The 15,471-nt window shown below is 29.6% G+C and overlaps 2 protein-coding genes across 2 annotated transcripts in view; both read right to left on the reverse strand.

The window, feature by feature from the left end:
• LOC100159192 (T-complex protein 1 subunit beta) overlaps positions 1 to 2,618 on the reverse strand; it is a 4,485-nt gene extending 1,867 nt beyond the window's left edge. Inside the window, exons 1-4 of the mRNA XM_001946152.5 lie at positions 2,428 to 2,618; positions 1,991 to 2,306; positions 1,096 to 1,428; positions 807 to 1,035 (exon numbers count right to left, since the gene is read on the reverse strand). Of these exons, the coding sequence (XP_001946187.1) occupies positions 807 to 1,035; positions 1,096 to 1,428; positions 1,991 to 2,306; positions 2,428 to 2,430 (881 nt within the window). The 5' untranslated portion in view covers positions 2,431 to 2,618. The remainder of the gene's footprint in view (positions 1 to 806; positions 1,036 to 1,095; positions 1,429 to 1,990; positions 2,307 to 2,427) is intronic.
• Positions 2,619 to 10,775: 8,157 nt separating this feature from the next.
• Positions 10,776 to 12,460, reverse strand: LOC100163992. Its single transcript, XM_001944318.5, has 2 exons — positions 12,227 to 12,460; positions 10,776 to 12,160 (listed from the first exon to the last, which is right to left on the reverse strand). Exon 2 carries the CDS (start codon positions 12,045 to 12,047, stop codon positions 11,514 to 11,516), a length of 534 nt encoding a protein of 177 aa, XP_001944353.1. The 5' UTR covers positions 12,048 to 12,160; positions 12,227 to 12,460; the 3' UTR covers positions 10,776 to 11,513.
• Between the last annotated feature and the right edge of the window lie 3,011 nt (positions 12,461 to 15,471).

Below are 15,471 nucleotides of genomic sequence, written 5' to 3' on the forward strand. Positions count from 1 at the left end.
TTTTACGATATTTTAATTTTTAAGTGAGTTATGAGCATTTTCAAACATTAATATTTTACACACTGATAACTTCACTTAAAATTAAAATATCGTAAAAATCAACGAGAGAGCACAGATAATGTTGTTACCTAAAAGTTTGATAATAGGTCAATTCACTCTAAAATCAAAAATGACAGCACCCTATTGAAACTAGCAAACGAAAATTTGCCATGTCTTACTTTGTAAGACGGAGACAACACATGCGGGTACGACGTCCTCTTAACAAATAAACTGGCTATTGTAGATAGGTTCAGTTATTCCAAAATGTACCTACCTAAATAAATTATAATTAATTACATTAGATTTTTCCCATTATATTAATATTTAATATTATCTGGCCATCGAGAAAGTGCTACTCCTTGGCGATCCTAATGACCGAGCTCAGCGGTTTTGTACCCAAATTTCTCACACTCTATTCGCTGTTTTAAAATCCCCTGTAGGGAGCGGTGGTGGCAAGTTTAGTGATGAGAATGCACAAGAACGGACGAGTTTTGGTCGCCGCCCAGAAGCACTGTCTCGATGGCTGGTGTATGAATATTTATGTAGAGATTATCAGAATTTGCTAGTTAGGTACCAGATATGAGTTGAATAAAAAATATATAGTATTACGGATTGGTAAAAATTTAGGTATTACCCTGATTATCAAGAAAAAAATTTAGTGTTACAATATGATATAGTCATTTTTAAAATTAAGTTTTTTCAAAATTAATTTAATATAAGAAAAAAATGATAATTTTACCTATGGAATTAAGATAATTTTCTATTACCTGTTAATGAAAACATTACATTCATGAGAAAGTATTTTTCCTATTTTATCTTTCATTTTTTCTTTTTCTGCCAATTCAAGTTCAGCTACTTTAGCCATAGAATCAACTTTTATACGAGATCCAAATACTTTAATTTTGTCTGTATCCATAGGAGTATTGGCAATAAGTATACGGGCATTTTCAATACGTTTTGGCTGATGTTGACCAGGTTTTTTGTCCAGAAGGAAACCTATTGAAATTAAAGTTAAAATTAAAATTGTATTTAATGAAGAGTATTAAATGTACTTACCTTCATCTAAAAATGAATCTTCTAAACATCCACCTTTCAGCTTAATAATCTGTATGGCTGATAAATTGCCAGAACCTTTCAGACGCAAAATAGCATCAACAGACAACTTAGCGAAATGTTCTTTATGCTGAGATAAAATTTTAGAACTTAAAGTTGTACGAGCAATATTCAATAAATCTTCTCGGAATTTAGCTTCATTTTTACTATTATCCATAGCAGAAGCTTGTAAAGCATCATGTGCGATGGTTGTTGCTTTTCTCCATCCAGATATAATTACTTGAGGGTGAATTTTTTGATCAACAAGTTTTTCTGCCTCACGTAACAATTCAGCAGCTAAAAAAAAAAAAAATAAAATACATTCTTAACTCATTAACAAGCAACAGACGGTTATGTTTTCAAGTTTTAATTTTGATTGTATGAGGTTTTATCTTCTTAACTAACATATTTATTATAATGTTTATACTTATTTGTCATTATTCGTTTTAAATAGAATAAACTTACATACCCAAAATAAATAATAAGTATTATTATTATCATTATACCTAAATAAATAGTTACTTTGAATAAAATATTTAAAAAATTAGACTAACCCAAAATAGTTTAAAAGAACAATTTTTTTCATCATTTTAAGATATAAGACTAGGAATTTATCAATTACCAGTTTAAATACAATAAATATATAATTTATATCAGCCATTGAGATAAAAAAATAATAGTTTTGGCTAAAAAGTAAGACTCTAAATGTTATAAAAGTTGAGTTGAATTTATGTTTTTCATAAATTATAATCAAGAATAAAAATAATAGATAAGTTGGCTCAGAACATTAATTGATTCATAATTTATACATACAATCATAATTACATCATAATAATTTAAAAAATGTAAATCATATTACCTAGAACAGTAACAGATGTGGTACCATCTCCAACTTCACCATCTTGAACCTTAGACATATCAACCAATATTTTGGCGGCTGGATTATCAACTCCAATATTTTTCAATATTGTTGCACCATCATTGGTGACTTCAACTTTAGCATCCATTCCTCCACGGCCGGGCGATATAAGTATCTTGTCCATTCCTTTTGGCCCCAATGTGCTTTTGACCAAATCACCAATGGCGATGGCTCCAATGAAACTAGACAAGCGAGCATTTTCACCTTTGTCTTCTTCGGCTTGTTGTTTCAAAATACGTACTGGATTTAAAGAAACCTTTGTTGGAAAAAAATAACCAAATAATATTACTATGTAATCTTAAAAAAAACGCCTACATAAAACACTCTGGTTTTAGTAGGTTAAGTGAACTCACGAAATAAAAAATATTGTTACTTACCATTTTGGCGATCTATAGAACGATATTAATACTGCAAACGAATACACTATGACGAAATTACGGTGATATTGGTTTAAGAAAAATGTAAAAAATTCAGTAGTTCTATTAATTGATCATAAGATCACAACGAGGTATTATAAATTATAATATTGTATGGGTCGACCGGTGGTGGGTGGTTACTCATGTGTATGGTTGGTTAATCTATAGTTTATCACTGGAGCCTTATCAAAGACGGCAGTGATCAGTGGTACCATCGTAATATAGCAATGTAAAGCACTGGGAAACTTGAAAACAAAACGCACCATTTTTAAATTATTACGATTCGAATGATTCGAGTCTAACATCTAAATTACTAATTAGATTTCTTCATTAAATATTTATTTATCTTTTTAGGCACCATAGAATCCATAAGTAATTTTGTCTGTGTTGTATTTAATATAATACAGAAATATTACTGCGACCGGCTGTGATAATCGTTGGGCGTCGACGGACTATCTGAGCATAGGTATACTGCATAATATGTAGGTATATTATTATAATATAGATTGAATTTTGTAATGTTACGATTATAGTTATTATTTTTTGATTATTTATGTTTAATTTATTTTATTATAGTATATTTTTGAAGTCAGTGGTTTTTTATCCCCTCTCTTCACCACTCCCACTTCACCTCAACTGTGATTACTGTTGAAAATATTGATGTAGGTATCTAAATCAAAATTCTAATAAAAAGTTTTTGAGTTATTACTAGAGATAATAAATAATAATTCTTCTAAAATGGTATTACAAAATTATAAGCTATATGTAATATTAGATGTAGTATTTATTATACTTGTATCATTTTTACAAATTAATTATATTGATAGATCAATAGTAATTACTAACATTTTAAAATTATGTAAATCTTCATTTCTACTTAACCCATTGGCTACTACCATAAACGAATAGACATATTATTCTCCTTAGTAGGCACCAGGTAGGTACACAAAGTTACCTCAATAACTCAAAAATAACTTGTTCGAATTTTGATTTAGCTTTTAGTTAGGTACCTACATCAAAATTCTCAAGAAAAAATATCTTTTGAATAATTAAAAGTGAGAAAAGGTGGTTTCTGTTTGAAAAGCGTAGACGGTTTGTCAGTCTAGGATATTTTATATTATACCTATTATACATATTTATACCTATTGTTATTACTTATTAATACGGTAGCCCGTAAGTTAAATTAATATTATAAAATTACAGAAAAATAACTAAAAACGTTGGTCAGCCTATGAAGGCTATGATATCACCAAGTAGGGCTATTTTATGATATTAGAATGATTAAAGTAATTTTTTACTATTATAGGAAATAGACATTAGTAAAGAATACCAACAGCAGTGATTCCCAACCTATGGTAGACGTTTTATGGTGGTCCGTGAGCCGTTATAATAAATATAATAATATGATGACATGATGTAAATTTTTTTATAATAGGTAATTTGCATTAAATTGTTATTAGCTATAAACTTTTACTTAAAATTGATCAATTATAAACATTATTATAGATGAGCCTGCTATAAGAAATAAAATGATCCTTGTTTATAAGAAAAATAAGGTCTAAAATTGAGGTGGTCCGTGACGCATTTATTTTTGAGTTTTAATTCCTCTAAAGTATACCAACTAGATTCACTTTCCTACCTACCAGAAAAGATGCTGTTGAAGAAAATCGCAGCATTTTTACGGTTCCAAAAGGCGTTGACAGACAAATAAAAAAAACACACATTATTGTAAAATCAATACATTTATATTTTTTATTTACACAGTTTAAGGATAAATGAAAATTGACAACAGCATAAATTAACAAAAAACAATAAATATTCTAAACATAATATTGACAGTTATGCAGCCATGTACGTTGTAGGTATAGCCGTATAGGTAATGAGTTATGACTAATGACAATAAATATAACCGCCTTGTATATAATATGAAGTAATAGTAATAAATAATAATACCTATCTTACAAGTAGGTATATTCCATATATATAAATATATTTGTTTTTATTTATACTTGTTAAAGTAATACGTATTATATTATGTAATATGCACTAGGAATACATTATACGAGCTTACATTACGATGTACGAGTATCTACCTATCTACAATTAAAAAGTTAAAACAATTATTGTACACAAAATAGAATTATTGAAGTTTTTCAACAAAATTACTTAGTAATATTTTTATATAAACACTTGAATGTAAATATATAGTTATATAAAATTATTATAATATAATGTTATAATATGCTTGAAAATAATAAATAGGAAATCATTTTTTTCCTTTTCGTTCACATTTACGATCTCCCGCCGACTTTAAATTATTGAAGTCACGACCCGGATAACGCCCGGGGTAACTCCAACTAGTATGATATTAATATATATATTATTTATTGTTACAGTCATGTATAATTAATTAAATTACGCAATGTCTGAATGGCTTGCGAAGCGTTATCATTGTTGCTACTGATTAAGTTCATAATTTAAAATTTGTGCTTTGCGCAAAATTCCAAAATGCCCCTGGCTGTATGCATTGATCAAAGGGTTTATCAAAATTCATGACTATTTCATTAAGTATGGCGTTATACTCTTTCAAAATCGTAGTAAGAGCTGAATTATTGACTTTATCAAGTCCAGGGAATAACCATTTCTTACTGACGTATTCAGCAGCAAGCGTTGATACAAAATCAATACCGAAATCTCTAATTGTGTTCCTTGTCATTGATCCTAATTTCTTGGCATCAGCCGACATATTTTTCAGAATTTTGGGGCCACCGTAGCACTTCAACAAATACGCATCTCTATCGTGATCGTTCCCTATTGATGAATCTGGTTAGCCTGGGAATGTGTCGTAGGCGTATGTGAGTCTACATTTCCATCAGTATTTCTATTTTGCGTCTTAGTTGATCTCTTAGCTCTTGATAAATTTTCATAAGTCAAATTTATATTATCACTCTCTGGCCGCAACCGTTGCAGATGATGACCGTCTACATAATTATTATTGATGCATTCTCTGTCACAGTTACAACCAAATACATTACAACCCTCTTATTTTTAATATAACCGGGTAAACACTGAGAATAGGAACATAACCCGGTAAGCAAGTTCTTGATTATGTCCATTGACGACGGCATTCCAACTTGTCTTCTTTCGTCAGTAGGTTCTAGCAATTTTAGTTCTGCTACAGATTTAGATTCAATGCCACATGGTAATTATACTGAATATATAAGGTAAATCAGTGGCGGCCCGAACTTTTTCGACAATGAGCAAGAAAATGCTAGTTGCAGCACACACGACCCACCTATTAAATTTGAACAGAGTCGCGTGGGGCTACGCCACACCCCCTAAAATAATTCTATATCAAATTTACCTTTCTAAAAATACAACTTGCGGGTACCAAAATAAAAATAACTTATTAATACTGCTTTATTAATAAATCATTGAATGTACAATAAGCTTGGAATCCCGGAAAAAAAGACCAAGGAAAAAAGAACAATTTACAATTTTAAAAATTTTTAATAATGTTAAGAAAGTATCAATAGTCCCCACCTGACATTACATGAAAAGTAACGCGTGGGGGCGATGCCCCCATACGGGCATATATGTTTACTTAAAAATATAAAAAAAATCGAAACCATTCTATTTTTAAAATTTTTTTTTCCAAAATGTTCGTTTTAGGGTGCTTTGTAAGTAGAATGTAAAAAAAAAGCCAGGATAAACTTCGTTTTGAAGTTATTCATAAAAAACTTCAAAAACTACATTTTTTTCGTATATTTAAAGCGTATTTTTTTAAAAAAAATATACTTAGCATTGGATATCACTCGGGCAATATCAAATCGAAAATATCCCCCGATTTGATAATCGTATATTCGTATGTAAAACCACCTTGGGCAGACCTCGGAATTAAACAAAGTTGTTAAAAAGCACATAATCTGCTAGCGTTGCCACTCGCTCAGTGCGCTGCGCTCGGTCAATAAAATCGAAAAACACCAAACACGAGTTCCTCCGCGCAGTATTAAAGTATTGTTTCTCACATGCGTATAAACGTAAAATAGCAAACTCTGGATGGCTTAAACTTCCAAAATAATTGTTTCCGCAAAAAAATTCAAACAATTTCGAAATCACCGTTAAAACCACACATTATGAAAAAAAAATTAATAATATTTAGTTCTAATTTCTAAGTATTTTTTTTTTAAAAATACGCGTAACGAAAATATATAGTTATTGAAGTTTCTTATCAATAACGTCAAAACGAAGTTTCTCCGGGCTTTTTTTTTTTATATTCTTATAAAGAACCCTAAAATACACATGTTGGAAAAAAAAAATTTGAAAAATCGATAGGTTGTTAAACCAGATTTATGCCAAAAAATCATACAAACAAAATCAATTATTTATTTACTCAAATATTTAATTATACCTTATTTTTTAATATTTATAATTATATTATAATTTGAAAATTTCTTAACTGTTGTAGCACGCACGACACAATATCATTAATATTTAATTTTGTTAAATGATAATAATTTGATATCAATAACTTCTTTTTTTTATCATAATTAATTTATTTATTTTTAAAAATTGTTCTTTTTTCCTTGGTCTTTTTTACCGATTACCATAAGCTGGCGAGCACCCTTTCAATTAAAAACTTATAAATAGTTTATTTATTTATTTATTTGATACGTTGTGTCACTCAATATTTTTCAGAACTGACTATCCACTATAGGTACCTACCCAGTACCCACCCACAACCCCTTTTAGCTGTGAGACAATTGTCTCACAAAAATCCTCTCGCGCCGCCACTGAGGTAAATGATAACACAATGAAGTCGTTTCAGAAATAAACAAATATAAATTATAATACAACAAATATGGCAATCTGATATGCATATAATTCTATTTTATTCTTATTATTTTCGTTACAAAGATTCTCAAAAACAAACGAATATTTAAATTCAAATAAACTGTTACGCAGTTTCACAGATCAACTCAAAAATTTGTATCAACCAATATAATATTTCCCGGCGCTGTTGAACTCGGATGTGTACATTTTAGCAATTCATTCCAATTATTTTTCCAGTTATTTAAATTTTTGCTCACCTAATTTAATTTCATTGATCCCTTGATCTATTTCCGATGAATTTATTACGCTTGAAATAATTTGATTATCTTTATTTAATTTATTGAATTCACTAATATTACCTTATCATTTATATTCGTATTATGTTTACTAATAGACATTACTCTTTAATATATTTATGTATATTTATCGCTATTATTTTTCATATCTCGCCATAAGCGCAATTTCAACTTTTGACTTGAGGGGGCTGAATATATTAAAGGCAAGTAGACCATTGCAATATCGCATTTTAAAATTGTATGTCCTATGTTTTTTTTTTTTGAGGGGGGGGATTAGCCCCCCTCAATTTGTGCCTATGATCTCGCTGGTATTAAATGTTTTAATCTGATTGAACGACATTAAATTCAGTTTTATAATTATTTCCCTCTATTTTAACATATATTTCAGTTACTCCTTAGGTTTTTACTGGTAATGCATTAATACCACCTTAACATTATCTTTTTAATCACGTTTACTATAACGTCCCCTTTTAATGCATGGAATTTAATTAAGTTTAAATTCGATCCTGTATATAGATATAAAATTTAACTTCGTTATTAGTTTATTGTTTAGCGCCACCTATTATATGGTCTCCTTGAATCAGTGTTATAAAATGCACGTTAGCTGTTTTTAAATCATCTATCATTTGACCTTTATTATTATTATTATTGATCTTATGTTCATTTTCAACTTCTACATTTTTAAATTACATGATTATGTTTTTTACAATAACTGTAGAATTTATCGTTGGAGTTCGTACCTGAATTCTATGGTTTATTATTATTATTCTCTGTAGCCAATTTGATGTAAATGATTAAACCTCTCCATCGTACCTTTGTAATCTTTGGTCTATTTGTGCAAATCATAATTACATAAGTCACCTAACCTTTTCTCTTAATCATCTAACTTGTAATACAACTTAATAACACATATATCACGTGATACTACAGGAATTAAGTTTGAAAAAGTGGCCTGAAATAAATGTATGTGGCCTAAAAATACCTGTTTGCCTGGTAAGAATATTTTAACCACTCCGCCACTGAATGTAATAGAGATATCTTTTTAAAAAACTAATTAACAGACTCAATTGCCAGAGTAGCAATAACCTCTTCTCTGTCCGCCATACAAATCAAATCTATAACAGTAGGTACTCATCGAGTCTTTCCCTATTATTCAAAACAAAATTAACGAATAATGGCAGACATATTGGACCAATTTACCTCTCTCAAACAAATTAAGAAATATAAAACCAAATATTAAAAATGGAAGTATCCCCAGGATATTAAAAGAAGAGATGAATTAATTACTACCCGGACAAGAATAGGACACACTCACCTGGGCGATTGTAAACTCCGCCAGAATACCGGTTAGATAAAAAGGCAATGAAAAGGTCTAATGTAAAATCCGCCAGTTTTATTTTTTTACCTGTAATGGGTATATGGAATATGGGGTTTTATCGACTCCGCCGTTTTAATATCAATTCCGCCGGCTATCGATTCCGACGAATTTTTGTTTATATTGATTATCCCCCGACTATCGATTCCGCCGGTTATTTATTTATATTGAATCCGCCGATTATCGATTCCGCCAGTTATTTATTCATGTTGATTCCGCCGACTGTTTATTAAACAATAACCAAAGTATCATATTATACAGAATTTTTTTTTGAATTAACAGTATAGGTTAGGGTACACTTAGTATATGCCATAATAGTATAAAGTAAGTTTTATTTAAATAAAAACATTTCGAAAAACAATTCAAATTGTCGTCCATAACGGATAATAATATAGTATTAAAATCCTAAAATAATATAACTTATATATTTAGTTTATCTAGTTTTACAAAATGAAGTAAGATCGTCATATTTTTAAATAATTAATTAATAATAATAATAATAATTAAAATATATAGGTATTGTACATGCCGCATGATATGGTAAAAAAATAAAAATTAAAGTAATAAAAATATACAATATGGTCAATTTTTAAAATAATGATTTGATGCTAGTTTTATATAGGAGAATCTATCAATTTTTTATTTATATAATCGTCAAAAATGTTTGCTATATATTAGCAAATATAAGCCTTTTAAGAGTTCGGCGTAATTGATAACTGGCGGAATCAATATGTAAAAAAGTTCGGCGGAGTTGATACGCGGCGCAATCGATAGATTTTTTTCAGGTAAAAAGTAATTTCGGCGCAATTGATATACGCCCAAAATCTCCGCCAGTGTTTTTAAAAGGCTTTCAGCGCACTATTTGTTTTCTCTTTCTGGCTCAAACGCAACATAGACAAAATGCATTTACGCAAAATCATTTTTTCTATGTGTTTAAATAATCTTAGAGTTAAGTTTCCCATGACAAAAAAGATAGAGAATAATACTGTTGAGGGAATGACACATCGATTTGTCTAAATATTGTCTCAAAACAATTTAAATATCATTTAAATTTACAACATTTTTTTATTTATTTTGAAAGTGGAATACAAAGTCAAATAATAATAAAATATAAAATTGATATGTCATTCCCTAAAAAATATTATGCCCTATCTTTTTTGTAATAGGTGACTCTACTCTAAGATTACTTAAACGCATAGAAAAAATGATTTTTCGTAAATGCGTTTTGTCTATGTTGCGCGTGGGCCAGAGAGAGAAAACGAATAGTGCGCTGACATCCTCTTAAGGACTTGCTTATGTAAAACTAAATAGTAAATCTCAACTATGTAAACTCAAAAATTCAAAATGAAAAAAAAAATATGGTGTTAGAGAACGCTATAAATAGTTATAATTATAGATTTATATTTAATTTAATAGTCAGAAAATCATAAAATTGAATCACATAATTTTAGTTCTTAGTTCAAAATATTATAAGTTATAATTAATACACAACGAAAAACCCCTGAAAACGAAATAAAAATTCTACTACTTAACCAACATAATGGGATGCAATTCGTGTATACCTTTTTTACGAGACGCAATTAAGGTGCACCGCTTGTATATAGTAGCGACAAACCGGGCGGCATATAAACAATCTAGGATCTAATTTGGCCGACCGTTCCAATGTCCCAACAGAAAACCCAATAATACATAACGCACCACTTAATACCAATAATTAATAATTGCTAGCAGTTAATAATTCTCTACCATTAATTCGATTTATAATATAAGTAATAGTAAATATATATGAATAAATAAATGCATAATATGGTGAAATAATATAGATATTTTATTCTGATAATTTGTGAAATTATTAATTTGAAATAATTTTTGTATTTACCATTTGATCTATGTCCTAGAACTTGGAGGCTTGATTGAATATTGTTTATCTATTAGAAAGCGGAAAAATAATTTTTCCGCTTTCTGTATACAAGACTGGCAAGACAATGGATCACATTATTAATAATAATATAGAATTATACATTCTATGGTTATATCAATTTAAAAAAAAATAAACAATTCTACTAACATAACTCGAATACACTTAATCAATAATTTTTAAACAATTTAATAATAAAAAAACACATTTACTATTTTTTTTTTTCATAGATTATTTAGTGTTAACTCGAAAATGCTGTAAATTAAATTAAGAAAAGTGAAAAATAATAGAACAAACTAATTCATTAAATTTAATTAATTAAAAAAAAACTAAAATTTATTTTATCAAATTACAAGTACTATTAGTGGCTATAATTTCCCGAAATTTCACATAAGATTTATATAATATATTTATATTTTTTTTCCGGTTCAGCCATCATGCATCATTAATTGAATTACGCAATGTCTGTATTGTTTCCGTAGCGTTACCATTGTTGCTATTGGTTAAGTTCATAAATTGTGCTTTGTGCAGACGCACTTTGCTGTGTGCTGTTAAGTTGGTTTAAGGGTTTGCAACGGGTTACCGTTGTAGTCAAACAAATTCTTATGTTTATCGTGATCGTACCTTATTGATGAACCTGGCTAGTCATGGAATTTGTTGTAGGCGTATGTGAGTCTAATTTTTCATCAGTATAAATAGTATTTCTTTTTCGTGTCTTATCAACTAGGTATATAGTTGATCTACTAGCTCTTGATAAATGTTCATAAGTCAAATTTATATTATCACTCTCTCGCCGCAACCGTTGCAGATTACCGTCTACATAATTCTCATTGATGCATTCTCCGTCACAGTTACAACCAAATACATTACAAGAGCCAGTCGCGCAATATACCCCTTTCTTTTTAATATAACCTGGTGCACACAGAGAATAGGAACATAATCCAGAAGCCAAGTCCGTGATTATGTCCACTGACGATGGCATTCCAACATCTCTTCTTTCGTCAGTAGGTGCCAGCAATTTTATTTCTGCTACAGATTTAGATTCAATCCCACATGGTAATGACTGCATATAAGGTAAATGACAACACAATGAAGTCGTTTCAGATACAAACAAATATAATACAACAAATATAGCAATCTGATATGCATATAATTCCATTTTATTCTTATTATTTTCTTTAAGGAGATTCTCAAAAACAAACGAAACCGGGGGCGTTATTGAACTCGGATGTGTAAATTTCAGCAACTCATCCCAATGATTTTTCCAGTTCCCTATTTAAAATATATTTGTAATACATCTAAAGTTTTCAGCAAAATTACCTTCTAATTTGTGGTTACCAGGCTTATTGAATTCGTTGACCGTTGTTGATTAAACTGCTCAGATTGATGCTCTTACTTCCGAATTGAATTTAATTACATTCACTTCAGTAAAACGACTAAACTATGTCTTATCATTAATATATTTCATAAGAATATTTAAATGATTTTTATATATTAATAACACACACTTTAGACACTCACAATATCAAGAAGCTCCACAGAGTAGTGATGTGTTATTCACAAATATTGTTTTTAATACAGTTTGTGAGATAAAAAAAACTAAAAACAAACATGTTTACATCATGCATGAACTAATTATCTTCTTAGTTCATGGTTTACATCCAGCATCGCTGGTCAGCCTTATCTATCGATAAGAAACCGATAAGTTGTACCATCTCTGATTAAAGTTAACCGGAGTTTAATCGGCTGAATTTGCACTGTTAAATATCTGTTATCAGCTGATTAAGCTTAATCAAAGTTTAACCATAGACGGCTCAACTGGCACTCAATGCGTTATTATTTCGCGAGGCTGTTATACATTTCTAACTACCTAGGGACTAGGGCCATTGCCAACTCATAGGCGTTTGTGTTTATGGACTGGCTATTAGGCTAATGGGTTAATGTAAAGCAGTTTAGTAGGTACCCTTAAAATAAACTAATAAATGCAATTTTCAGCCATGTGGTCTTAAATTTTAATACTTTGTAGTTCTTTATGTAACTTTTCAAAAATCTCGTTACAAAAATGTATCGTGCTATACATCGAAGTATCCAACTAGGTACTGACTATATTATATTTTGTATTATGTTTGGGACTTGTTTAGGCACACATCGTACACATTCTTATCAATGTCTGACTTGGTGAAGTCAATCTATGTTTAAGTTAATCTATGTCTATGTTAAGCGTTCGGTGAACTCGCGCACACTAATTATCATTCACTACATTCACAGTCACACATTGCACACAATAGATATTATAGAATGTTGCCTAAATCCGACCCCTTAAAAATAGTTCGCTTTCAACAGTCTTATTAGGCTGTGATTATTGGCTAATTTTAGAATTTATTGGTTTATAGAAAATTAATAATGTCTAATTAAAGTCTAGGGATGTTCGATTAATTTTTTTACCACTCGATTATTAATTTCACATTTTATCGATTATTTCGATTAATCGAAAATTAATAATCAAACCAAAAATCGATTTTATAACGACTGATTAATCGATCACCGATTTTTTTAATGACTGAATAAACGATTAATCGATTTTTTTTTTTAATGACTGATTAACCGATTAATCGATTTTTTTAATGAAGATTAGTGTGTTGGCATAAAGTAAACACAGACCCACTCAAAATGGAATAGAGTAAAAAATTCCCCAAGAGCTAGTTCATTCGAACCGTCTAAATAACGATTAATCATCTTGTTTATTCAAAAAATTCGATTATTTGATTGATCGGAAATTCGATTATTTGATTGATCGGAAATTCGATTATTTGATTAATCGGAAATTCGATTAATTGATTAATCGAATTTAGATTATTTGGCGATTAATCGAATTTTATGAAAACTGTAAAATAATCGAAGAAAATAATAATCGTCGTAATAATCGATTAATCGAAATAATCGAACAGCCCTAAATTAAACTCATGTCTCACACATGACACACGTAAGTAAGTAAATGTCTGAGATAATTGTAATAGAAGACATTATAGTGCGAAAGTTTTATTAAATTATAATTGATTCGTTACACAGACTCGAGATTAAAAACAAATTATAATTTAATACTAGCTCACCATTTCCTTGGAAACGAGATTTTATATGGTTACTACTTACTAGGCATGTCCGGAATACATTTTGATTCAAATTATACCAGTTAATTAAATACGAGAATATACAGATGGCTTTACCAGCATGCTCACCCTCATTTTAGATTCAGATCGGAGCGATGAATGTATTGATTTTACAATGATGTGTGTATTTTTTTTAATTTTAATTTTTGTGTCTGTGTACACGATAAGTAGTCGAAATAATGCTTCGATTTTTAACTTCAGTATCTTGTTCGACGGGAAAGTGAATATTGTCTTTACTCAAAATCGTTTTTAGGGTTCCGTACGGTAAAACGGGACCCTATTACTAAGGCTCCGCTGTCCGTCCGTCCGTCTATCACCAGGCTGTATCTCATGAACCATGAAAAGTTGGAAAGTATAAATTTTCACAGATTATGTATTTCTGTTGCCGCTATAACAACAAATACTAAAAATCCTCGAATATATAATATAAGCAGTGTTGCCAAGTGCCAACATGTTTATAGCTGATGATGGTACGGAACCCTTCGTGCGCGAGTCCGACTCACACTTGGCTGGTTTTTCTTATACAATGATATTATATCATTGAATTCAAATTAAACACCATCCATTATACATTTATACGATGACCCACTTCAAACCTACTGTACAGCATAGCGACATCCACTTACCCACCTTTTTTCCTTTAATAATACATTATATATATTATAATTTTAAATGTACTTATAGACCATATTATTTTAAATTTTATAGATTTATATACCATTTAAGAAGTGTTCCTTGCTGGCAATACACACTTCTTTTTTTCAAATGAGAGTGAGTATATTTCTTAATCTATTTACTTATCATATAATTTTAATAATTTTTGTCATTCGTTTATAAGTAGCATTATTTTTTTTTCGTCAGGCTTTCTGTTACATCTATTATATATACGTCATTATTGCGCGCGGCGCCACATTCTATGACGGGCGGATGGACTTTGTCGTTTATCTATTACTCTTACGCTAGAAATGTATAAAACCTTTCTTGTTAAAAATTTTTAAATCTTCAATTTTTATAAAAGCTATTTTTATCGTTAAGTTAATAATTGTAGAGATATTGTTAAAAAAAACCGTAAAAAACTAAATAATTCAAGATGGTGGACACTTGTGGACATCGGAGGGATGGCGCATTTTTATTTTGGTCAATGAGGGCCCCAAGACAAAACTTTTTGTTAAGTTTCAAAACTTTAGTATTTTTTGTATGACAGCAACTTTCTTTGGAGCCCTATGACTGGACTATAGTGTATATTATTCAAATATAATATAATATAAAATATATTATATTCGTATTTATTTATATATATTAAAGTATTATAGGTAGTAGGTATTATACAGTATACAAGTTAACATTACGATTTACGAGTATATAACTATATAAGTGTAAATATATTATATATATTATTATATATAAGTACCTATA

The sequence above is a fragment of the Acyrthosiphon pisum genome, chromosome A1, assembly GCF_005508785.2.
Source record: "Acyrthosiphon pisum isolate AL4f chromosome A1, pea_aphid_22Mar2018_4r6ur, whole genome shotgun sequence".
In the NCBI taxonomy this organism is placed as follows: domain Eukaryota; kingdom Metazoa; phylum Arthropoda; class Insecta; order Hemiptera; family Aphididae; genus Acyrthosiphon; species Acyrthosiphon pisum.

Bases quoted from the DNA above. Each gene is read 5' to 3' on its own strand.
- LOC100163992 (XM_001944318.5), bottom strand. From the start codon at position 12,047: ATGGAATTATATGCATATCAGATTGCTATATTTGTTGTATTATATTTG.